General features: G+C 45.9%; 2 protein-coding genes across 2 annotated transcripts; both read right to left on the bottom strand.

Moving 5' to 3' along the window:
* Positions 1–24: 24 nt before the first annotated feature.
* LOC131205981 (mediator of RNA polymerase II transcription subunit 9) lies at positions 25–783 on the bottom strand. Its single transcript, XM_058198313.1, has 4 exons — positions 691–783; positions 565–625; positions 261–324; positions 25–189 (listed from the first exon to the last, which is right to left on the bottom strand). Exons 1-4 carry the CDS (start codon positions 731–733, stop codon positions 25–27), a joined length of 333 nt encoding a protein of 110 aa, XP_058054296.1. The 5' UTR covers positions 734–783.
* Positions 784–6,982: 6,199 nt separating this feature from the next.
* On the bottom strand, positions 6,983–14,849 carry LOC131213393 (G-protein coupled receptor dmsr-1-like). Its single transcript, XM_058207427.1, has 3 exons — positions 14,668–14,849; positions 10,513–11,429; positions 6,983–7,194 (listed from the first exon to the last, which is right to left on the bottom strand). The coding sequence occupies exons 1-3, from the start codon at positions 14,847–14,849 to the stop codon at positions 6,983–6,985; spliced, it is 1,311 nt and encodes a 436-aa protein (XP_058063410.1).
* Positions 14,850–25,338: the final 10,489 nt, after the last annotated feature.

The raw sequence follows: 25,338 nt of genomic DNA, 5'->3' as shown, positions 1-25,338 counted from the left end.
GGAAGCAGCACCGGTCGGCCCACGCTAGAACTGAACGTTTTTATACTTTTTGATTAGCTGCTGCTTTAGAGTGAGCTGCTTCCGCAGGCTGTCGAGCCGGCGTAGTTGTTCTTCTTTGCTGTACTCGATGCCGTTAAGTTTGCGAATCGTAGACCGTGCCGTTTCAAGCGCACGTTGAAGTTCTAGTACCTGCAAACAACGCAGTAGCGTTATTTCACAGCCGCTTTCTCATTTCGGTTCGTTCGCTCGCCGATACTCACCTTCTGACTGCACTCTGCACTTTCCTTTTGTTTGGCGGTGTTATCTATGGGATCCTTTTCAACACTGTAACAAAGGGCTCTGATAAGAAATTGCGAAATTTCACTTTTCTTTTTATATAATTGTTGTTTTGTAGCGCATCCTCCGTTGGCAAAACTCCGGGATGTCCGGTTGTAGTTACAATGGCACTATTCGGGTCCGTTCGCTTTGAGCTAACTATGCTGAGCGCAGATACTCTGCCCCAGCATCGAAGCGCTGAGCAAGTTGATGTGCTAATGTCAAAATGAAAGGGATTCGATGAATTACCTGCGTATGATATCGTAAACAACGGGAAGTATTTCGATTTCCACGGGCTGGATCTTTTGTTCTGAAAAGAACGATTGGCGAACAATGAACCCAACTGCTCAGCGTTAAGATTGGATTTTCACTCACCACAGATATTTGCGATCACGGGTTTCGTCTCTACGACGTCCATTGTTGTCGAGCGCGGCCCGAGACGTCCAAAACACTGGAATTTGTGATTCGTTTGTTGCTAACTCTTTGACGGACTCGCGGTAGCAGCTCGTTCACGTCACAAGGTTCAAGACTTCATTTTGAATATGGTGAATTAGTTGAATATCAAAGTAATTTATGTTACACGTTTACGTTTTGTTTATGTTTCACGTTCTTTCTCTGATTTATATCGGAAAAAATGTATGAAAATATATTTACATCTCCCAATCCAACGCTTTTATTCTCTCAGCGGCTAGATGTCACTAGTGTCACAGTTGACCTCAGCAAAGACACATCATAGTATTTTTCAACACAAGAGACACGTTAGTTTTGAAAATTTATTTTTCGATTCTTTTAAATGTAATCTTCAGTTAATAAAACCAAATTCTCTCTTACGATGTTAGTCGCTACATTAATCAGTACATTGTTACATTACTTTGTTGATTTCAATAAAAACTTGTTAGTTGTTTTTATTTCAATAGTCTCTTTCGTGTTTTCCTCTGATCCTTTGTATTTTGTTGCATTATTAGAAAACTATATTGCTGTATTATAATCTGTGATTAACTTGAAACTGCTTCAAATGAAATATCTGGCCTGTTTTGTGTTTATTTCTATGATATTACAAAGCGCAATAAAAAGATTATTTGCAGATTTACTGCATTAAAAGTTGTATTTTATGGGTGCAACTTTTACAATGGGGGCCGCTTAACTGCTTTTCACTGACAAGAACCAATATACCTCGTTTAAAAGGAACTTTAGCGTGGTTTTACTAATTTGTTCTCATCTCGAACACCATCGTTCTTTGAAAAATGATGGAAATTTGTAAATTTTAATGGCTTCCATTACAGTTACAGGCAATGTTGCTTCAGAGCAGTGTGTACAACGTAACATAATTCATTGATATGTTTACTATCCATTAGTCAGGTGTAGCTAAGAGGTAAATGTTCACCCATTACGACCGGAATGCAGAAGGCGAACAACAGTGTATTTGTATGCAAAAACAAAAACTCATCGGGACCCTTTGGGCAACAATCTACTCTCGAGACAAACAACAATGGCTGTGTCCTTTGCGCCCGTTGTGTGGACCAAAGTTTCCGTTTGCCAAATGCATTTCTATTTTACGCTCCGGTCTGGGTCGTTGTACACAAAGGGGAAGCATATTTCGTATGGTTTCCAGTGGCCAAGAGTCAACTTTAAGCTGTTGCTTTTTGTGAATGCTTTTATGGTTTAATCTCAACCGAATTCAACAACCTAACTCCGGCGCTACAAGATTGATGAGGTTGAGAAGAGCTAGATCGTCCATAGAAAGAGGTCTATGTTTGGATGCAAATAAAAGTACATACGGCTTTGGTCGTCCTCAAAGACGACTGACAAGGAAACATGAAAATCCTGAGTTAATAAACTTGAATGTTGAAGAAAAGGTTGAATGTCCTAAGCAAACACCAATTCGTGGCACTGCATGCCTTACTTATGGGCTATTCGTTCTGCATTTTTCTAGAAATACCAGTACATTTCCATTACCACAAGAACCATCTTAGATCCTGAACGAATTAATATTATGCAGCGTTCACGTTCGATGAAAAGGAGTATTTATTTGCCAAAACTTGTCTGCCAAAACTGCTTTCCCAATCTGAATGAATGCAACAGTTTAAAGAATCGTCACACAGATTACACATTTCATTTAGCAATCGACCAACCGTGTTATTTAATTTGGTCGTACCCCTATGCTCACCGGTCTCCCCAGTCAGCCATAATGAACCATACAAAAGCCTAAAGCAAGTGACATCCTGGAGGATACCCGAATCGTCAGCCGAACTTCAGTTTTAACCGCTGTGGAACCTGCAAATGACACGCTTGTCGCCAGGCAAGTCACGAGACAAACGCAGAATGAATAAAGATTAGTCGAGGGAACCAAAATCTCTTGCTTTCCTGGCCTTTCTTAGAGAAGGTGGATGCGGCGATGAGCATCGAAAGTGCTGAGTAAGTACCGTACCGCAACCCTCCAACCCGGCATCGCCGTCGACGGAATTCCGCCGGAAGTCAGGACCAGAAGAAAATACTTTTGCGTCAGTTTTTTAACCGAATGATGTCAACGATATTTCGTGGAGCCTGAAACACTATCCGACCGTCATCAATCATCCGGGTTTTCGTGTCTACTCCGTGATGAATCCAATGATCGATTATGTTCAATACTTAAATAGTGTTTAATTTAGCCAGGGTGTCAAATAATGGCGAAAATGGCGGCCCTATTTCGAACGCTACTTCATACGCTGTGGCAGAGCGTAGATTAGTAGGAAAGTCTTTTAATACTCCATTATCAGCGTCCAGTGGAGAGGAAGTTTTATCTTGTTACAAAACATTGGCTCTAATCAAACGGTTGATGGAATTTCCGTTGTTCCGTTTCCAACAGTTTCGAAACCCTGCTGTTCGCTGATGAGTTAAAGTCGACAAAATACTTACGAACTTCAACTCCATCCCACCCGCTATCTCTCCGGAGTACAATCATTGATACTTTTTCTTTCGCCCGAATTCCGATACTTTCTTTCTGCTGTTGCTTTATCACTCTGCGCCAGCACCGGAGCTCTTGGACCAGGGTCCCCTTGCATCAGTATTAACACCGTCCCCGTTTAGCCCAAAATGGTGAGATCCTTGGAAGAAAGATACTTGACGGACCATGTGCGCGCCCGATTCTTCACCAAGAAGCGAGTGTTCGATTTCTCATAGATTGTTATTTCCGAGGCGCTCCTTTATGCTCCACATAACGGCGAAGCGGGAGTGGAACCAAATTCAAAAGTTTGATTAACAATATAATTTTTCTTAGAACACTCTCCCTGCGCTACGTTTGTGTGAAAATGTTTTTGGGTTTTCCTGTTCATCTCGCCCTTCCTTCGCGGCCCATGGGAAATGGGAATCAGTGTAACCGATGTCTCATCAAAAGAAAGTTCGGCAAGGTTGTCGATCCGGTGCACAGGTCGGCAGAGTTTCTCGCAGCCTTCGTGCCATTCGACAGCAAAAACGTAATTAAAAAATGTTTGCGGAAATTGTATCAGCATGTTTTTATTTTTCCATTTTCCATTGTAAAAAGAAGATTCCCAATTAAATGGGGACTAAAACAAGGTGGTGTTGTAGCTTATTAAACGTGAAGCTGGCCCCGGCTGTGAGATCTTGAAATGTTATAGGGCTGCTGGAGGGGCCCTGCGGTAATTAATGCCCCGTACGAGACTGCGACTGCGTAATTGAAATTAATTTCTTTGGCCCATGGGTTCGTGGTATCGAACTAGTTTAGCAAATAACATTACGCAAAAACCGAAACCTACATTTCCGAAACAACGAGGCGACGGCAAAGGCCCAAATGGTACAATGGTACGGCGGTACGATGACGGATATCTCAAAGATGTAAATATAATTGCTTTTTTATCGAAAAAAAAACGCCGAAGGTTAAGGTCTCAGGACCGCGAACGATGATGATGAAGCGTCTGCGAACCTTTTTGCGTAGGCAGAGACGATTATGATCGGACTGTGCAGAGTGTTATGCTGTGCGTGGGCCGCTATTTCCAGTTACTGAGAGCTGCAAGTTATGTGCGGCCGCGCGTTGAAGTGGTCCGCGAATGGATACGTGGAAGATGGTTGGCCGGCTGTGTGCATAAAGCAATATAAATGCAAATGCCGGCCGGACCCGAAAGCCGGCGAAAAATGAGTACACATTATGCTAAGCGAAGCGAGTCTGGAAACAATTTGCTCGGCGTCGGAAACTTTGCCCCGGAGCCCCTGTGGTCCGGGAGAGTTACTCCACGGTGCGGCATGGCACTATCTTATTGATTTCGGTATCAATCGTTCACGGGGATGCACTAGAGCAACGGAAGATGAAGAGTGTCACGCTTTTCTCAATATTTATAAACCTGTTGACGTGTTAAGCAAAGATGAGCTAGGATTTAATCGTTATAGAAGTCCCTTCGGTTTTACGCATTGTCTTCGTCTTGTTTTGTAACAGTTACGACACGAAGGACACGTTCCATGTATTTCCAAGATAAGGCAAAATAATTTTCACAATAGGCCATCGCTTAGTTGCTGACACAGAAGAAGTTCTAAGAACGAAACTATCAAACAGAACGTGAAAACTATTTTTTCCAATCTCCATTTGCTTCATTCCATTAGTCGAAGGAACTTTGTTTAATGTCTTTTTGCTCATTTTCAGGGTCACTTGTGATCGTTGTGTACCCATTCTAGTCAATATCCCGGACGATATTGTTGTCCAAACTTTCTGTGGCATCGGAGGCATCACAAAATTCATTTCAAGCTCTCGTACACTGTTGAGTTGTTTGCATTCCGAATGTTGAACGGCAATCGAATCCGAATATTATCAATTTATCGAAATTTTTCGTATTTGAATTTGGTACTTTCCTTGATTGACGGCAAGGTTTTATTTTTATCATGTGAGACCGAACCTTTTTGTACAATAAAAATGATTTAGCCAATAATACTCATCGCAAGCAACCTCCTAATCCCCCCAACATGGGTCGTTCCAGATTGCATATCCATGAGGATTGACAAGCTTACAAAAAAGAAGGAAGACGCTTAATGTCTTAGTAGAAGCACGAGCAGAACAAACGAGCCCAAGGGAAGTTTGTTTTTATTTGTATCCCATTCTTTCTGGCATATTTGCTACGAATATCATACATGTTGTTGCCTACATCAAAGCGCATTTTCCGGACCATTGACCATCGAGTCTTCGAGCTATCGAGTTTCACCAAAAGAAATACCTTTCAAGCTACTGGCGGTGATACATGTTTGTTCCGCCTACGAGACTACGAGATGGATCCGAGGCTCTTATAGAAAAGCAAGTTGCAAAAGAAGGCACCCTCAATACAGGAAACGGGTCATGAAGCGGGAGAGGCATTCGAAACAAACAAACTATCAAACCCTGAACGATGGCGAGAGACCCTTCAGTATTTTATTGGCTGCTTACAAAGTTGGGCTGCTCGAGCAGTTTTTGTGCGTCAGTTTTATTACGCGTTTTATTTCGGATATTGAATTACAATATTTTATTGATGCCGGTGCTGGCAGGAATGTTTAATGAGCGAAAGATAGTTCCTGGGCACCCCTTGATGGCGTAGACGGAAATTTCATTAGAGCATAATGACTCACAATTTCGCAGCATGATTGGAATTGCGGCCGCAATGGATGAATAGCTCGTTACTTCAAGTATGTTTTATAGTTTTTTCGGCCACTATAGGGCGGATCCTGTCTTGCAGATGTCGGAGGTTTCCAGTCCGACCGCTGATGATAATAAAACAAATACATCCTCTCGTTTTGCTTCTTGTTGGTATTTATTATTAAATTGTAACGCTGTTAACACTGAAGAAAAAAAATCAAAAACAAAAAAAATACCCAAATTGAGTAGGAGCAAAACAACGAAATACAACAATTTTCTACGAAATATGATCCGGAAACCGTTTATTGTGTGAAGCACCGTTTCCTCAAACATATAATATAGTGGATAATGAATAGTGGACTGTACATTTTCTAAGTAAAACATAAACCCCTGAACAACAATCTCATGGTTCGTTGAATATTCCTCAAAATGGGAGCCGCGTTGTAACAAGTTAACTCTAGTAATAATATTGTGTACGAAAGAACCTTTCCATATTGTAATTTGGTGCTCTTTATAAACCAGTTTTTTTTCGATCGTTTCGCTAACAGTTACATTCTAGATTGGTTCTAATTAAGTTCCGCTTACTCTATTACAATTTCGCGTTATGAAACACTTCAGTAGTGTCTTCCGGTAACCCAGCACAAACTATGTTATGTGTAGCTAACGTAGGAATAAAAACTGTGCCGAAATAGGTATTCGACTTTGGTGGTGCCCGGTGCAGTCATCGGATCGGCCACAGTTTTGGTGACGAAGGAGACGAGTTAATCGGTAACGATAATGCCGGGCCAATAAACTGTCCCAATCTTGGGACAAGATCCTTAGTTTATAGAGCGTCTTGCGTTGACGATCGGGGACAAAGGTGGGGCAACTCGAGATGGAGCATTATCCTCCGACAGGGTCATGTATTCGGACGAGTGTTCCCCTAGAGGGGGCCCGCCTCCAGATACAGGGACGTCGCTAGAGCATCGCACAGTCGTCCTGGGCCGAAGTTTGCCGGTTACTAATTACGATGGCCGCCAGGGCGGCCGCAAACTGGCGGAAACAGCTGTGGCAATGATTAGCAGGACGTCCCGGTGGGGGCTATATCTGCGTGATCTGCGTCGTCGCGGCATCCAGTTGGCCCGGCCGGCCGCCCGTTTCTTCCGCCTCGGTCTGGGGCACCGCGATCCACCGGTCCAGGATTCGTGGCCGAAACAGATCGTTGAACGTGCTGCGAAACTGGCGGCTCATCGAGCAGTACAGGATGAAATTGATCGCCGAATTGACCAGGGCCAGGACGTCCATCACGTCGCCTACGGTGGGAGCAAAATAATAACTTTTACTGTCGAATATACGATGGACAAACGATTGGTATGGCAGTTCAATTTTCGAGCTACGTTTCATTACGTCGTTATGCGACCGTTCGAGGGCCAGTGCCAGTGTGCTTACTGTGAATGCCACAATGTAACCTTGTATGACTGATTAATGCAATTCTGTTCAAGGTACGATAAAAGTATCTAGCTGTTATCAGAGAATGTATGGAACAGTTGCAAACTCTGAGGCTCGCCATCATATTATTTTTGAGTCACTTTGTGATGATAATGAAACTTCTGAGCACTCTGTCCCGGCAAATTGCATAATTAAATTTTAACAAACACAAACAAATAAAACAAATTGAAGGTAAATAAAGTAAATAAATTAATAAATTATTTCACAGGATCATGGGGCGAAATGAATTAAATTTATGTTCGGGCAGTGGCTTCCAATTACGTTCGTGTGTGTGCCGTAGAACGTGGGAATCGCTCTGGAATTGGAATATTGTGGTGATGAGAGCGTCCGTGCGAATAAATGCGTGTCGAGTGAATTACAATAACAAATTTCCTTCATGGCAATTCCCAAAACCTATTAGGTATTGATTAGCATGAGCACCATTTGCCGCGATAAACATAAAAGCGTGACCTGACCTACAGTGGATGAGGAAATTAACTTTAGCTCCTGAACATTTGAATAATATGTAAAAATATGAGTACATCTTCGTTTTGAATGGCTCTTTTGAGACGTTGAATATTAGATTGAGTGCCATTTGTGCCCATAGGTCAATTTGAGCACGGCGAAAATAATCTTAGTTTAAGTTCGAAGCTTGAAGTTTTCAGTTTTCACGCCAATTGCCTCGGTAATAAAGCAACTAGAGTACATTTTTACAAATTTTGAATATTAATAACGTGATATTTTACATTTACATGTTTACATATTCCAAATGCAAAATTAAAGCTGAGAATCGCATGGTGAAGAATTCACATGACAATGTGCTGTTTCTCAGCTTGTAATATGGTAGAACCTTCTAAATATCGCAAATTTACCAATGAATAACGTAAATTAGTTATTACTTTGAATATTACTGGTGGAAATAGTAGGGATGTTGCACGTATTTTCGACTGAAGCGAGCAAGCAATCGGCGGCAGTAATCAAGCATGAAAGCAGCAGCATGAAAATGAAAATGGTCGTATTCATCTTATTAAAGCTTGTGGCAGCAAAAAATCAACACCAAAACGAGTTAGAAGACGTATTCTTCACATCTCCTCGGCGAAAATCAGAAAGTCTACAACTCCCTTCCGTGCATATCATTCGACGTAGCCCCTTAGCATGTAAACAAATCTGACCTTGTTTTCAACAAAATTATGCACCTAACCATGGCCAATACAAAAAAGGACGGTATTTTACTATCTGCATGCTTTGAAACCTCACTTATTGCGATAAAAGCTGCTTTGGAGTGATTAATTTTTGGTATGACTCAACTATCATTATAAGAAGTTGAACTTTTCTGCTATATGGGTTCTAAATCATCATTAGGAAACAAACTACAACGGAGCTATCTTCCAGAGATGCATTATTTACATGAAGCCTACAAGTTGGTGATCTTTCCTGTTCATGGTATCTCTAGCTGGCCAGAACTTGATGAAAGCAAAAACATTCATGACTGAAGAAGTCCTATTGGTGAAAATTTCTCCGCACCACAGGATATTGTTGCAATCAACAAGCCTAAAGCAGTCATGCAATATCTCGTTGATGATAACATCAAGGTTTTAGGTTATTAACATCTTTATTCAGGCTAGTCAACCACTGATAACATGTGGTTATTCATGAACCTGGGAGTATGCGAAAGTATCTCACTCAATTTAACAGAATTACAAAAATTAATCAAAACAATCTGTAGCAAAATAATAAATGAGGATTGTAGAAAAGACCACATAACGAAACGAGGATGTTTGGCCACACTGTCTGGGCGGAATGGTAAGCATTGCGGATACTAATTTCCGCCGAAGACAATTTTGGCTTGTTCCAAATATGTTTGACCAAAATTGGTCTCTTGTATCAATCATCCCTAAATATAATTTACACAAAACTATACGCAAAACTATAATTTACACATTCTTTTGGAGGTCTTTGGAAAAACCCTTTCTTTTACCACAAAGTTTTCTGCTGTCGAACAACAGAATAGAGTATTGAAATCAAATAAATTTAACAATATTAAAATTATTTCGTTAAAGTATATTATTTCACAGAATTTTTTTTTTGCAACTACAACCAAAGGCATCCTTTTCACCCTGTTTGCCACTGTTTGAGAAGCTGCTGAGTACTAAATGGAGATTAGACTGGATTCGTCAGGTGAAACGTGTGCTAGGAAATTCTTGTGTTAAGAAAGCCCCGGCGTGACCGAACTATGAAAACACATTCTGCAATAACAGTATGTTATGTTACGTCCCTCACTTTATCAGAGATTCGTTCCATGGTTCAATCAACATCCGGTGCGAGAAAAACTGCAACCAGCTTCAAATAAGCTGCCAACACGTTGCTGGGAGAGTTTCAAAGATTTGTTCTTTTCACTCCATTATGGATTTTCTCGCACTCCTTCTCTCTTTCTCTGTCTCTCTCTCGATTAGCACGTGGCGTAACGGCTCATGGTTTCCATGCCCCGAAAATCACTCAAACATGGACGAATCCCGTTACGAATGTTTATCCGAACTCGATACACAAAAGTGGCAGCTGCCTGCAGTGGAATTCGCGCATAAATCGTTAACCAACCGCTTTTTTTTATCCCCGTCAGCTCTTTGGCCAGCACCGCCACCAAGGCAGTAAGTCAAATCCACGTCAGGCGTTAGGCGCCCTTCCCAAGTTTGGATCATTGGCTGCATGTGTTCTTTTGGTGTGAAATGAGAAAATAATTGCCTCATAAATCAAGACCAACGCTTCTTTCGAAGCGAGGGAAGAACATTGTAATGCAACAGGCAGCAGTCATCCTGGGATGGGAAAAGAAATGAATTCCAGGCTCGAAGGCATTGGACAGCTCCGTTGAAGATTTTTGGACACAAAAGGGTACCCCGTGACAAATGGTGACAGTTTGTTTTGTCGCCAATTTAGGAAGACACCCGGTATGGTGACAAATCCCGGACATTCAACTGTGTCCAACAAATCCAACCCTGTTGGTGGTGGTGGTGAATATGGTCGGGTTCCCAACAAATGATGGGCCATTTATTTGGACCACCAACACCAAACGATGTCGAATGTCTCTGGTGGCAAATTATACGCTTGCCTACGTAAAACTTCAGTATCGTTGAGTCCGGTCCGCTTACCGAGTTTGAGGTAACAGTTGAAGAAAAAGTCCTTCTCCAGCACGGCGCTCAGCAGACCCAGGATCCCCTGCGGGAACTCGGTGATGAGGAACAGCAGCAGCACGGCCAGCAGCATGCGCGTGGTGCGATCGGTTTGCTTCTCCTTGTCCGTCTGCTTGCCGCCCTTGGCGTCCACCACCCGGCCGTCGACGATCTGCTTCATCCCGGTGGCGGTCCCGGTCAGCTGGCTGCGCCGCTGCTTCGCCTCGACCAGTGCTCCGATCAGCCGTAGGCTGAGAATCGTGAGGGCTATGCAGGGTATCAGCTTGAACACGACGCTGTAGATCCAAAAGTTGACGTTCAGCAGCGCCGGGTTGTCCCGGACCAACTGTGATGTGCCGAGACGAAACAGCGTGACGTTGTGGCCGGTACCTTCGGTGTCGCGCGCTAGAGGATTTCCGTCGCTGCCCAGGATTTCCACGTTAGACTGAATGCTGAACGAGAGGTAGATCGGTATGGCTAGGAACGGGCAGACGACGTACGAGCTGAAGATGGCCGCCAGCGTCTTGGACATGGCGCACCATTGGCGGTTCTTTTGCGGGTGCGCCACGGCAATGTAGCGCCAGATCGCCAGGGTCACCGTGAGCCAGATCGAGATGGTGTGGCAAATCTGGGCGAAGATCGAGTGGAACATGATGTACCAGGCCCAGCCGTACGTCAGGCGCTCCTCGCGCGACAGCCGCAGGTACGGGACCGAGTTGACCGCGTACGGCATGTAGTCGAGCATAACGAGCAGATCGGCGATGGCCAGCCCGGTAAGGATTGCGTTCGTTGGCGACCGCATCTCGCGCCGCGTCAGCACGACGATGTTGAGCGTGTTGGCGATGCTGCCGAAGATGCACACCAGCAAACAGACCATCCCGTGCACTTTGGCGTAGCTGTGTCGGGGGAGAAGCAAATTGAAGCTTATTATGATGTGTTTACATGGAGCCAGTTTGGAAGGTTTGTAAATAGTAGTTTCCATCCGGCCTTCAGTCACGCTCAGCCTCGAGGATGTGTGTTGTGGACCAAAGCAAACATTTCATCTCTGAATTTCGAAGAACTCCTACGCAAGAACGCAGTCTCGAAGGGCGACCTAATAGTTAAAACAGATTGAATGCCGAGTAAGACAATACCTCCAGGGAGCTTGCTACGGACCGAGTTGGACCTCGTTCGCTCGTCTATCTTTTCAAGCAAAATCAACATCAACCATACACACCCTCTTCTCTTCTCACATTGTCTTATATTTATCTTTGATACGAACCAGCATATGCGTCGCCATTGTTTCTTGGAGTTCGTTTCTCAAGCTCACGACACTTTTTCGCGCCATTTCGTGTTGCGCTCTGCCTTTTCTTATGTTGCTCTGATTTCTGGAAATTGCTTGTCTGGCAAGAAACTGCTATGCACGCTTCAATACAGGCCATAGTGGAGGGTTGGCAAATTTCGTAAACAAACTGTCGACTGTTATTGTTTCCCTTGTCACTGGGAAACCAAAACACAGGCGCCCAAGCAAACCAACGCGACCGAATTAGATTACATTTAAACCGAATCGGTTCGGTTTTAGTTTGCAACAAAAGTTTCCAAACCACCGTAGGCTGCTTTGATCGGGCGAGCTTTTGGCTCATGCGGACTCATTGTTGAGTAAATGAAAATACACTTTCTTTTCGATAACAACTAAGGTGGCGTTGTATTCGAAGTCAACTGCCATTGCTTTTGGATTGAATCGGGTTGTATCATTTGATTTCTGCCTAACAGCACACAGTGGGGAATTTGTATTGAAAAGGCGGACATATTTGTTTTTGGGAAGAATCTATGGACATTTTTCATCGTTTGTGTTATCTTTGTATGTGTTTTGATTCAATTCAACTTTTTATGTGTAATGCACGCGTTCAAGCATATTAAATAACAATTTAACCACCACCTCAGGAACCAACTATGAAGCACTAAGAGTTTTTTATATGTCTCTACAATTTGTGTCTAATTTTGCGGCACAAACTGCTTTCTGACAGCTAATGAATATTAAGATATTCCTAAGCCTGTCTATTACATATTTCATTAAGAACAGTACTAGCACGCTCAGGATCTGAAAATATTCGACGACAAATGTTACCAGAAGTACTAGTTTCTGATACCTGCCTTAGGTTGTTAAAGATTGTTTTATATGAAATGCTTAACAAACACTGCACAAACTTCAACTAACAATGAAGAGGTGAAATACCGTACAACAATGTAGAAGGTTGCGGATTAAAACCATTTTCAAGATTATTAGCATCACTCATTTGGTTAGGCGTTGCACTACAAATAGGGCAGCGGATACTTGAGTGATCCGTAGTCACTGATAACACTTAGTTTATCACAATAATAGAAAGGGCATAAGTCCAATATGTTTTGTATGCCAATTTCATAGATTACAAAAGACCAGGCGTCTCCATATGCATCAGAAGGTGTTTTCTTAAAATACCCCTAGTGGATGAATGCGAAAAATTGGTGCGAAAAATTTGCTGTGTTACCAAAGTTGAAAAACTGTATTTTTTCGTCGATTTCTATACTAATTACCGATAAAAATCAACTAGCAATACCAAACGTTAATATTTGATTAATTCATTTGAAAGAAGAATTGATTACGTTTCGAATGATGAATCATTATCATTAATGGAAGGAACATAACCGTTGCAGAACTGTGCTAACGATCGCGCTAAAGTAGCTGATAAAAGCTGGTTTTAAAGAGCCATTTTTATCACTCTTTTGATGAATTCTCCGAATCTGCGCAACATGGAAGGCTGAAAATTCGTATTCGGATGACCGCCTTTTCCCCATAGTGCACCACAGCCACAAGCGTAATGAAGCTGTGAAATCATGCTTTCGACATAAAAACGTAATTACTGTCAAGAGCTGCACACCGGCACAATCGGTTGTGCTATATTGTGTTTACATTCTTCTCGGAATCGATCGCTTGCAAGAACTGAACACAAATAATCGTTCTTATACGCGTAAACCAAGGAGAATGGGTTCAATGGGCCGGCCAAACCGGTACGCCAGTTTCTCCCACAGCCATCTGGTTCTTGTTTGATGTGGATAATTCGCACCACCCCATATATCGTTGCTGGGGTGGGCCGATGAAATAAATTTAGCCTAGGTCGAGGTCCTGGCGCATTGGCGTAAGTACTCGAATTACATGTCGTCCGATGATGGGTGCAACCAATGAAGCGTGATCGCAGTTAATTTGCGCTTCGTTGTTTTCGCGTACGCCGCGTAAGTGAGACACGCTGTAAAACGTGGACCACAGTGGGACATAATAGTTGCTTATTACACTTGCTCCTTTTCGCGTTTCACGCATGGCGCACATTATTTCAATTATCGTTGATTTCGTTTCTTTTTTCGTTACAGCCTCTACGCAGCCTATTTGCCACAGGCCGATGGAGGCGCATGGTGCTTCAGAGCTGTGTGCGCTCTGCGTTGATAATGATTGCTCGGGAAAAGCGTAGTGGTAGAGCAATGTGAAAATGCACACAATTTGATGACTCATCAGGGATCGTCCGATCTTTACACCTGCCAGGTAGCGCTGCTCTTCATGGTGAATTGAAATTAGGATGAGTTTCGCAAATTACTTGTCCGCGGGTACGATTTGAATTTGTTGTAAAAGCATTTCCACGTAGCAGAAATGGTGAGTGGAAAAACGCAAAACAGTACATTGTACGGTACAACAGACTTATGGCTTATGCTTCGGGATTTATGCTTCGAGTCATTTGAAAACTGGTTGGCCATTTATTAGCCACCGCATAATGGCTTGATGGCTTGATGGTACCATTAGCAACCGGTAACCGATTTATCAAGATCTCGTTCTCAAACAAGCCCAGCTGAAATGGAGTATTGTTTCGGTCGGTTCCGCAAGCAAATAAAAGATTCGTCCGCGGAGCTCTCTTTCGCGCGTTAATCACTTGCTCCTGCGGCGGAACATACCATAATAAACACACACGAAAATCACGCAGCTCCCACGTGCGCCGGTTGCTAATCTTTGGCCACTGCCGTCTAATAGAAATAAATAGCATAAGCATCGGTCGCTTCGTAGGTCGGTCGAACGAAAGCAAATGGTTTGATTTATGGTTTGAGTGGAAGATGGCCCTCGTGCTATCTTACCTGGTGTGGAAGTCATCCAGGGCTTTCCCGCAGTAGAGCAACTGTGTCGCGGCGGCGGTGGCGGTGGCGACGGTGCCGGTGGCCGTGATATTGCCAGCACCGCCACCATCACCACCACCGATGAGCCCTTCCGGCCCATCGGTGACATTTATTAGAAATTCTCCCAATTCCGTCGTGCTCATCGTTACGGTACGGCTTTTGATTAATGCTGCTCCGGCTCTGCTTCGGCTGCTTCAGCTTAGCTGTCCCGTTGGCTAGGAGGCCTTCACGCTAAAACAGTTTCTTATGCCCATGCCGGCTTCTTTGGGGGCAGTTTTTGTTGTTGTCAATTTTTCATCACCTCAATGGGTTTTTATTGCGAAACGTCTATTTGTTCGTAGTGTCGCTTGATTGCACTTGTCCCGTAGCTCGCGGAGGCGGACCTTTTTCAACGATAAAGGTCAATTTTGCCGGACATCGGGAAAAACACATCCCAAAACCCGGTGGGGGGAGGGGGGTGCCGATTTCTACGCCGATTGACACTCGATTTCCCGTTCAGTGAACTGCTTCTCGGTCACTTCGGTCAGCCGTGATGCGAATATTTATGTTTCACGTTTCATTTGCAGCGCCGGGTCAGGCTGAATCGGGCCATGGAAAGGGTTTGAAGAATTGATTGAAGCCAAACCCCCCCCGGATCCATCACGACCCACCCGACTTGCCACAGATGGTCACAAGAAAAACGGATGTACTGTAAACAGGATTTCACTAACCCAAACTAAGTGCAATAAAACAGGAAAAAGAGAAACTAAACATCCTATCGTCGAAGGGCCACCACCGAAGGGCATCCGGCGGTGGCACTGGCGCATGAAGGAGATTCGTATTCCAGGGTTTCCGCAAAAAAGTACCCCTGGGCCGGTGAATCGTGTGAATCAATTTCGGTGTGACGAGCGAGAAAGTTTGTTTACCGTCAATGTTTGTTGCGCTAGATCGACCGGAACACTTGCCACCGGCTCTGAGAGGGACCGGCCGCACGCCGGTGGGGGGCTAGATCGTTGAAAGAAGCTAGTTATTAGGAAAAACGAGAACAGGATGAGACTGAGTCCCGGGTGTCCCGGGCCCTGTTGAGACAGCTTGAATCGGGCACAAGGATGAAGAGCACGGAAGCGTTCATGTTTATGTAGAAACCAGAGCATCATCCAGCGGCGAAGGTGAATCAATTCCAGCGCCTAACGAAGCTGTCACCGATCGTCGACGCAAGGCGATGGCTCCCCGCAAACCCCGACCACTAACCCCTACATTAACTGGATTCTTCGCAGGAGCCCAATCTAATTTCCAAAAATCCATTCGCCGTAATGAGCCCGCAAAGCGAAATTGCGGACGCCCGAGCCTAGGAACGAACTGGTGGTGGTTTCCACGTGCCATCGGTGGCCTAACGTTCCGGGTTAATTCTGAGTGATGAAAACATTTCAAAAGCAGGCCTCGGACAGAAATATGGTTGCTCGGACGGCCGGCCGGCCCAAAACACAAACTCTCAGGTTCTCAATCCATGACGGCAAGGCAACAGATGTCGATGTCAATTAATTTTCACCGTAAACCGGACCTGGTACCCGGTTCACCGTCGTCGTTAATTTGTTAATCGGCTTGAACTTTCGGGTTCGTGCTGGAACCGCCCTGGCTGTCCAGTAATTAACGACCCAACGCTCGGATCATCCGCGTATCACAGTCGCGAATCAGAACTTTTAGATTAAATTACTTCCATTTAATCAGGGCTCGGTCGGCCCTAATCTCGTGCCCGGGCTCTGGATTATCAAGAATTTCATCGAGAAAAAGTGACATCTTTAATACATGACGCTCGTGCTGTGCGTCAGGTTTTATGAGCCATCGCTAGAGAGAAAGAGCGAGAGAGAGAAACCGGTTCCAGGGAAAACCAAGTCTGGTCTGGGGCGCCGTAATTACACCTGGCCGTGGCATCATTAGGACGCAAGGCTGCAGAAATTGGTCGACGCTTGTCAAACGGTCGGTCGGTGGCCTTGATTATCGAGACACGCCGCAACAGTTTCGCAGAATTCGAGAATTCGACATCCTTCAATAGCGTTCATTAGCAGCAAGTGCCAACCCCACCGGTGAGCCCACCGAAAGTCCCTTGTTTGAGGTGCTGAAGGTTTCAAATCAACATGCTTGCCGTCGGGAAAGTTTCCAACACTGTCTACTTTGATGTGCAGCGAGCAGGTCGCGTGGCCCTGGCGTATGCTCGGTCCAAACGCGACTGAAACAGGACGACGGCCGTTCACTTTGGCCCTTTTTAGGGTGGAAAGTTTTGTGCGCAAAGTTTCCGTCGTCCTACGGCGTCGTCGGTTGCGTTCCGCCGGAATGTGATAGATGTTTAATTGCATTACACTTTGACGCAGCAGCCAAGCAGGGAAGGAAAGTGCCTTCTGTGCTGTCGCTACCGCCAACACGAGCCATAGAATTTTTTAACGAGATAACCCAACACGGAGCTCGCCACAAACAGGGTCTTGCCGAACCTTGACCAAGGTGAATCACTTTAGAACATGTCGACTAGTATGTTGGAAGTAACGGCAGTAGGTTGAACGAATCTCCTCGAAATGGTTTGCTCAGTGTTGCTATTCCTGAGAGAGTGGCCAGATGACATACAAGATGTCCATACCGGCTCTGTACATACTCAGGACTATGGTCACGCTGGTAGATTTAGTGGCATACTCGACTTTTAGCTCTTACAAATTTATGATGGGTTGTTTCTGCAAGCGGAACCATGAATTATGTACGTGATCCATTTTGCTTCGTTGTTCGAACGTTCAGATAATTTTAAATAATAAATTATTAATAACATTAATAACCTTATCGCTATCAGCTTGAGAACTTCACAGGAAGTTAACCGATCTTCAACCGCCATCCTTCTGGCGCGTAACAGTGTTCCACCTTGGCGCGGTTCGCCGAGTGGAGCAGCATCCTGTTTGCGTTCGTGCATGTTACGTGCAGTTTAATGCGCTTAGATGTGTACTACATCGTAAGAGGTTTACATCTGAAGACGTGTGTGTGTGCCAGTCCGCTGGGAGCCCTGGGTTGTTTGGCTGGTTGCTTAAAAATATTAACGTGTTGCAATCAGCTCTCCTGCACCGTGAAATCCCGCTGGACCGGGACCCCTTGCACTACGCTTAATGCGCCGGAATGAAAAACAGCCCTCAACAGCCGGCTGTTTGCTTAGTTTTGGCGAAAGCAGGTGAAAGTAGTGCACCCTGACCGGCGCCAGTTGCCCCCGGGGGGGTGGCCCGGAGAGCCGGGCGCCATCAGTTCATCAGAAAAGAGGCCGGCGAGAAAGTCACTTCGAGCGAGGAGCGCTGCATCGTCAGCGTTCGAGAAGCGCTCGGTGGGTCGTCCTTGCAGACCCAGTGATGGGGAATTTTCAAGCACCCTTTAAACTGATATTACGTGGGATTTTGCGCTCGATGCGCTCGCTTGCGATTAGCACCGCGCAGCTCCGAGCTTTAACGCGGAGTCTCCTCCGCACTTCGATGGTGAAGGCCGTGTTTTTTTTCTCTCTTGTGCACAGTCGGCCAGCTTGAAAAACATTTTTGGGTCACAGGTCTTCGGTGGGGAAAAACAACCGGAGGTTCCCAAACAGATGCTACAAATTCAGTAGCAACCCGGGCTGGCAGTAAATGCTATTTCCTTCGCCTGCAGGAGAATTATGCTATGCCACAAACTTTTGCCACTAGAAAACATGCAAACGGCACGCCACAGAGCCCGCCACTCAGAGATGATGTTCTTTCGTCGTGAGAAAAAAAAAACACAAACATCCACGTTGGGATCGGATTGTTGTTGTTTGGCAGAGGGACGAATCCACGGCGAATCCAGGAACGGAGCACGGTTTCGGATCAAATTTCCGGCCCCTAAGCTGCGCGGCGCGAATACGAAATCAAAGCATCACCGTAATGAAGGCCGCGTAATGAATTAACATACGCGAACATTCTGGAATGTGATTGCGGTTGGCAGTTCGTAGGAGGAGAACCGACTCTTGAAGCATCCTTTTCCATCACGCCACGAAGGGTCTTACTGCCCCGTGATTCCGCGAAAAACATCTTGCTCGGCTCAATGAGTTGTTTTTCTTATTACATTTCAAACGCCCCGCCGCCGGATTGGTGAAGCCCAGGAGAAGGACCCTTCGCCAGCGAAGTATCCCACCGTTAGCCTGATTTATTGGATTTTTTAAATTTTTATATCGAGCTGGGGCTTTGGGGCTTATTTCCGTGGCGTCAGGCGCGGAATCCTCTATGATAAATGAACCTGTGCTAAAATATACTAAGCAAGCTAATCTGCCCATCCCCGTCGGGAGTAAACATTAAAACCGCTCCGTTCATAAATACTTGGCCACAAGGGCTACGGGGCAAACCTCCAGTAAGGGTAACTAATGGTTTCTGGAAGTGGTAGCAAACTGGTACCCGATACATAGGGTTAACTGCTCAGTTCCAACTCAACGAAGCAGGGAGTGAAGAAGAATAAATTGCAATTTCGTTAAAACATGATCCCGTTGGGACGGAAAGTATGATGATCGCATTAATCTATACCAGTACCAGCCAGTTCAAAGGCTTCTTTCTAAGGAGACGTTGGCGAAATGTTGTCACGGAGACGGCACAGTCTAGTCATCGTCCTGGCATGTGGTATCGCGGCTTACCACTACACGGTTCAGTGTCAACAGTCAGATTTCGTCTACTGACGCGCAATAACTCTTTCAACGTGCCGTAGCAAATCGAGTGGTTGCCATAGAGATATCTATGAATTACCAAATTACTGTGGCTTCAATAGATTACGCCGAGCATCATAACTTCTTTGGCTTTAAAGGCATTGAGGGCAAATGAGGATCTATTGATCTGATTGAAGTTCCGATTTTCCCGCACCGATAATCTTAGCTTCTTCTAACCATAGTCATTGATCATAAAATAAATTTAAATAAACATTAAATCATCCGGAAAGCTGCTCGTTTTCAAATCCTTCCGAAGCGTTCAGTTCAACTTGCCAATGGATGCAGAAATAATGACAATCTGCAGCTGTATATCTTGAACAACAATCCGGTGTACAATCGCTGCGAGGGTAAACATTCACTCCGTTCGCCATGCTCATTCGCCATCGGCCGCGTGACTCATCAGCCGAACATTATCAACCCGCAGGGAGGGAACCTTTTTCGGAACCGATAATGATGAACCGCCACCCGAAACGACCACTTGAAGAGCTCGTGGAAAAGCCATTGCGCTTATCCACCACCGAACCGAATCGGGGCAAACAATGGTCGATTGATTGACATTTTTAGTGTCGCCGAGTGGCAATGGGTGGCTGCCACGAGCTACCAACAGCGCGTGGTAATACCGGTGATAAACCGCACATTACGCAACACACCGCGGACGTTGCACAATCCCATGGCCCGGAATGGGTCGCCAGGCACCTGTACCATCAGGTCGCTTTTCTCGTAATGGCGGACGATAACGTTTCGCCATTCAGCCCGTTTTGGGCGCTCTCTGCAGTCATTCGGATCTTCGCTGGCCTTGAGATCCGAAAAGCACAACAAGTCGGCACCAGCAATACATACATACAGGTGGTGGAGGTTATGCGCTGGAGTGGAGGCCACCGAGCTGGACCGAGAAATGTTACCGGATTTCCTGACCACTTGAGCGGGAACAATGCCGCGTCCGGAGCCTGCCAGGACACGCAAGCGACACGTGGCTACGCAACGACCCGAGGTCGCTGCGGGACGCAACTATTTATAGTCCACCACGTCCGAATGCAACGCGGGGCCACTGGACAGCTGACTCAGTGCAGGGCGGCCGGCTCCCAAAAGGTTTGCGGGCGAGGTTTGCGTTTTTCGCGGCTCGTAACATGTTGCGGCTGATTGTTGTGCGGAATGCTAGCTGCGCTATGGATGCAGCAGCGGTCCGGGTGGTTTTTAAATAAACTCATCTCATTTATCTCACAATTAAGGGATTTGTAGGAGCGCACAGGCGGGAGACGGGTCTACCCAAGACTCGTATCAACTCTCGCTTCCGACTGTTTCCGTTCCGACGCGAGAGCCGTCCGAGAAGAAAAGGGTCGTGTGCACCGGTGCGACCTGTCGAAGGACGCACCGTGTCGGTGACACCCCCTCAACCACACACACACACATGAATAGCGGTCGACTTCCGTCGACAGAAATGTACCGTGCAGAGAGAAGGGTTTAAAACTCATTTTTTTACTTTTATTCGAAATTGCTACATTTTTCTACGCCCTCGGTTCGTGCGCAGTGTTCGAGGCTGGGGATCCTCAGCCCACTAGAGGGCGAGACCCACACCCACGGACCCACCAGTCAGCCTGCCGAGCCGTCGGAGATCATCGGAGCGAGTACTTCATTTCTCTCTCTTTCACCATTTTCCATCCATCTTTAATGAACGGCATTGTTCTGTTTTAGCATAATGTTTCTCACCACACGACGACGACGACGACGACGGGTCTGATACTATCCGCATCGTGTCCCCGCCCCCACCGGCGCCGATTTCCCTGCAAGGATCCATACTTTTTGCCCCCTTTTTTTCACTTAATGAAAACACCCTCCCGCAGCCCAGCAGGCATGCAATTTGCGCCACTGTGTTGGCGCCGATATAGTGCAACATATCTCATCCGTCCTTGCACCCACCCCGGGGGTGGGTGGGCGAAGAGTGCCTCCCCGAACTATGCCGGGGGTATGTTACAGGAAAAAGATAAACACGTCCGATAGCCAGGGTCCTTGTGGGCATCCGCCCCGTCCCGTTCCGAGCCTGCGGCGAGCGAGTCTGCAAACACACGGCTGAATGGAGGAACATAGTGAAGCCCACGGACGGACTGCCACCCCCCCAAATTGGTACTGGCATCGAAATTTGCTCCACGACCGGCTCGGTCCGGGTCGTAAGCTCCTGCCAGTGTGGTTCGCTTTGAGTTTGTGGAGTCTGCATCTGCCCACGGCATCGTGGATTCCATCGCCGTAATTAATTCCGCTCGGCGATTCGAGCGCATCAGGCGCAACAAGTATCTTCGTGGGTCTTCGGCGGACACCAAAAACAGCACACACACAGTCATAGGACGAAATCACAGATCACGAACCGGTGGCGGAACGATTGCACAGATGGCGGCACTCAAGCTTGAGACACTCGCGGCGATAAAACGGCGTCACCACCAACTCACACCGGCTAATCACGCACGTGGACACGCACGCACCGTGGGCACGCAACCAGAACGTTACCGATCCTTCCAGGCGCGCGACTTCCGAGCGACTAACTCCGAAACTCCGAGCGCACCGCAAGACCAAGACAGCGCGTGCGGCGCTTGCGTCGTGCGGCGTTTTGCACGAACGCCGTGCAGAAAAAGGCACGTTGCATCTCGGTGAAACGGTGTGACTCGAAAGCGCCACAATGCGCGCCGTGTGTTTACAAACCGCTGAACCACGGGGCGGATACCAAATATTCGCTTTTTGTTGGGATTGGAATTCGAGTTCGAGAGCCGAGCCGCCGAGCCGAGATGAAATGTTAGATCCTCGGCCACGCTTCACTAAAACAAATTGCAACCGTTTGCGAAAAAAGGAAAAAGGCCAACCGAAGGAAACAGATCACTCGCCCCGGCCGGAATGCCGGGCTGGCTGGCGGGTGAAAGATAAACCACCCAACCCCCTGGGGCCCGGGGGCCCTTTATTCTTTTATGGAAATCGCTCATCCATTCGCACACGTAGTGTTGTGTTACTCGTTCCGTTTCGTCGAAACGGGCGGCACCAACGATCACCGAAGGTTTGAAGCCGTTAATGCCGTTAGGCTGCTGGCCGGAGCCTGTGTTGAAAGGAGCTGGAGCTCACTTACGGGTGTCATATCGCATTCGGGCTGGCGGCGAAGGCTTAGTGCGGGCTCATTGTCCTGCGACGTAGCGATGTCCTGCGACGCAGCGGCCGGGATGTCACGTTCCGTGGGCACCAGGATATGGGGCACGCACCCCAAAGCCTGAAGGGGTGAAGCTTAGGCAAATTGAATCTCTCCAATTAGTCATGTACGCCGGATTAGTGTAATTATGTTACGCGGCTGGGGCCGTTCGGTTTCTTTACATTCTTCAAGTTTAGGTGTGGGTCCAAAATGGGGTCTACCTAGTAATGAGTCTTCTGAATAGCTGGATGAACGTTGAGCAAATATATAAATACATATTCATCATTGCAACACCTTAACCTTCTTAATGGTGTCCAATCGTCTTGGATGCTAACACTCGGCGGGTGATTCGATGGGGTTGGACTTAACTTCGGCCATTTTAAGTAATTGGTCAATTTGTGACAGTTGTTTCGCTTGGACAAGATTTGGCTTATCGTCGATTTTTGTCTACTCCAAAAGTAATTGACCACGAAGCGGTAATTTGAGTTTTGGAAACAGGATAAAATAAGGAAAAAGTCACAGGGGGCCAGATTTGGAGAGTGCGGTAACTTTGGCATCATTAGTGTGTTGTTTTCGCGCCAGAAATTCGCGCAGAAACCACGATCTTCGCACAAATCCGGGCGATTGTGACGGATTGCTTCGGGCGAATTGCGCATAACTTGCAGGAAATATTTTTTATTGACCGTTCTATCCTTTGGCAACAACTCATGATTCACCCCGATCTTGCAATCGAAGAAAACTTTAAGCAAAACTGCTTGCATTCGACTAAACATGGTTTATCGACTTTCACATCTTATCGGCCCTTTGAAAAAATTTGAACCACCACTCAAAACCAACCACTCAAAGAACCACTCAAAAATCTGACATACGTAGGCCGCGTAAATGCAAAATTATCATTACTCTTTGAACGTCTCTCGTATAATATCTGAATACTGTCGAAAGGGTTTTATCAGGCTTTGTAAATAAATATGCCGTAGCTAACTTATGTACAGTTTTTGCTTACAGCTGCCCCTGCTGATAATACTCAAACACAAAGACAGGCCGGGCGCTGATGTAGGTACAAGCGAAGCTTCCACTGTTTTGCCCGCCAAGGAAGCGAAAGATAACGGAAATTAAAGAATGAAGAAAGCCTTAAGTTTTCTCTACCGGAAAAATGGTGCTCCAAAACCCCGCAAAGTAGAGACCCGAATCCGGGCAGCACTTAGAAGTTGGTGGAAAACTTTCCACCTTTCCAAAGTTAGTTCGCTCACCAAAGTTCGGCTTCGCGAACCCAACTTGCTAGTACGACAAACGGTATAAATACACAGACGGAACGTTTTCCTGAATCCCACCCACTGCACTGAGGAAACAAAACAAGACCTTAGTGTGTAGGTCAATTTGCTACGCACATAAACATTCGGGGGAATGAAAACAGCAATTCGGATCGATTTCAGTGACATTCGTTTTGGCAAACAGCCCAATTGAAGCGCTCAATTGGAGTACGAGGAGCGCACATTAAAACAGCTTCCTAAATACTATTAATAGTTTCGATCCCTGTATTGACACCAGAACAGGCCGGAAAGTGTAAAGTTAATTTGCTCCTCTTGAGTGCTCGGTGGGACTTCGTTATTAATGACTTCGTTCAAGGAGAAACCTCTTCACATTTCGCTCCTTGAGCTTGTGCAATACATCAGGGGAAAATTCGACTAGCGAACAACAGCCAGCTGAATGACGGATTGTGTGGCCAATATTCAATAATTCATAAATTTTCCAATCGTTTGGACCGATCGAACGAGCGGCCAAACGAAAAATTAATGCTGTTAGCAAATGCACACACGAATCATGTTTCAACGTTGGAAGAAATGTTTCCTATAAAATCGAAAATTCGTTCCAGATCCTGTGTCAGCAACCCACGGGGATCCGCAAACATCCGCCTGCAGACGGGGACACTTTGAGATGAATCTCATTTGCATAACCAATGGTTCCGCTCGTACGGAAACAGCCGGCAATGGTTGCTCACACACGCAAATGGTGCTGCTGATGAAAGATTATCGACACCTTTGCGATTGATTTTGCCGCCCCAACGTTGATTTAAAGTTGCTGTCTTCGCCCGCACCGTTGAAGACACTTTTGCCGCGCGCTGAAATACTTCGCCAAATAGTTCGCTGGCTTTAAGGCAACGCTTAACGGTAGATTCGGTTTGCGAAACGGGTTTCCTACAAAAGGACGATAGACAGTCAGAGCCACGGTGGCAGCGGTAGGTAGGGAAGTTTTGCATACTCACCAACTTACCGCGAAACTGATACGGCCCACGGTTACCGTAATTTATGGAGTTGGCGAAGTGGCGAAGCGTCGATCACTTGACATCGCGAACCAGTGAAATTAATTTCCATTCCGCTGAGCTCATTTCTATCTGAATTGCGAAGGGGATTAAAACACAATAAGCTTGAATGTTGAACAAGGCCACGGCGTGGATTTCCGGACCGGAATTCCTGCCAATTACCAACGCAATGAATTATGCTTTGCGCCCAAAAGGGGGCCGTGCTAGATCATGGTAAATTATGCATAATTTCAATCATGCTGTCTCGGATGCGATGAGACGCGATTAGCATTTTGTAAAATAAAAAATTACCATTTATTCAACATCGGCAACTGAGCACTGCACCTGAATTTGTTAAAAAAAAGTTGGATGAATCGATCGGGTTGTTCAACTTCAACTTCAACTTGTTACCAATTATGCTCAACGAATCCTGTGCATGCATTATATTAGTGGAGTGGACTCTCAATG

The sequence above is a fragment of the Anopheles bellator genome, chromosome 1 (genome assembly GCF_943735745.2).
Source record: "Anopheles bellator chromosome 1, idAnoBellAS_SP24_06.2, whole genome shotgun sequence".
NCBI classification, from domain to species: Eukaryota; Metazoa; Arthropoda; class Insecta; order Diptera; family Culicidae; genus Anopheles; species Anopheles bellator.
Note: the sequence above shows the minus strand (reverse complement) of the source record. Positions and strands in the feature narration are given on the sequence as shown.

Coding starts and splice junctions, on each gene's coding strand:
- LOC131205981 (XM_058198313.1), bottom strand. CDS start 733: ATGGACGTCGTAGAGACGAAACCCGTGATCGCAAATATCTGTG. Junction 325..564: donor GTTTACGATATCATACGCAG/GTAATTCATCGA, acceptor CCTTTGTTACAG/TGTTGAAAAGGATCCCATAG. Junction 190..260: donor GTGCAGAGTGCAGTCAGAAG/GTGAGTATCGGC, acceptor CGTTGTTTGCAG/GTACTAGAACTTCAACGTGC.
- LOC131213393 (XM_058207427.1), bottom strand. CDS start 14,849: ATGAGCACGACGGAATTGGGAGAATTTCTAATAAATGTCACCGATGGG. Junction 11,430..14,667: donor CTGGATGACTTCCACACCAG/GTAAGATAGCAC, acceptor CCCCCGACACAG/CTACGCCAAAGTGCACGGGA. Junction 7,195..10,512: donor CAACTGTTACCTCAAACTCG/GTAAGCGGACCG, acceptor CTCCCACCGTAG/GCGACGTGATGGACGTCCTG.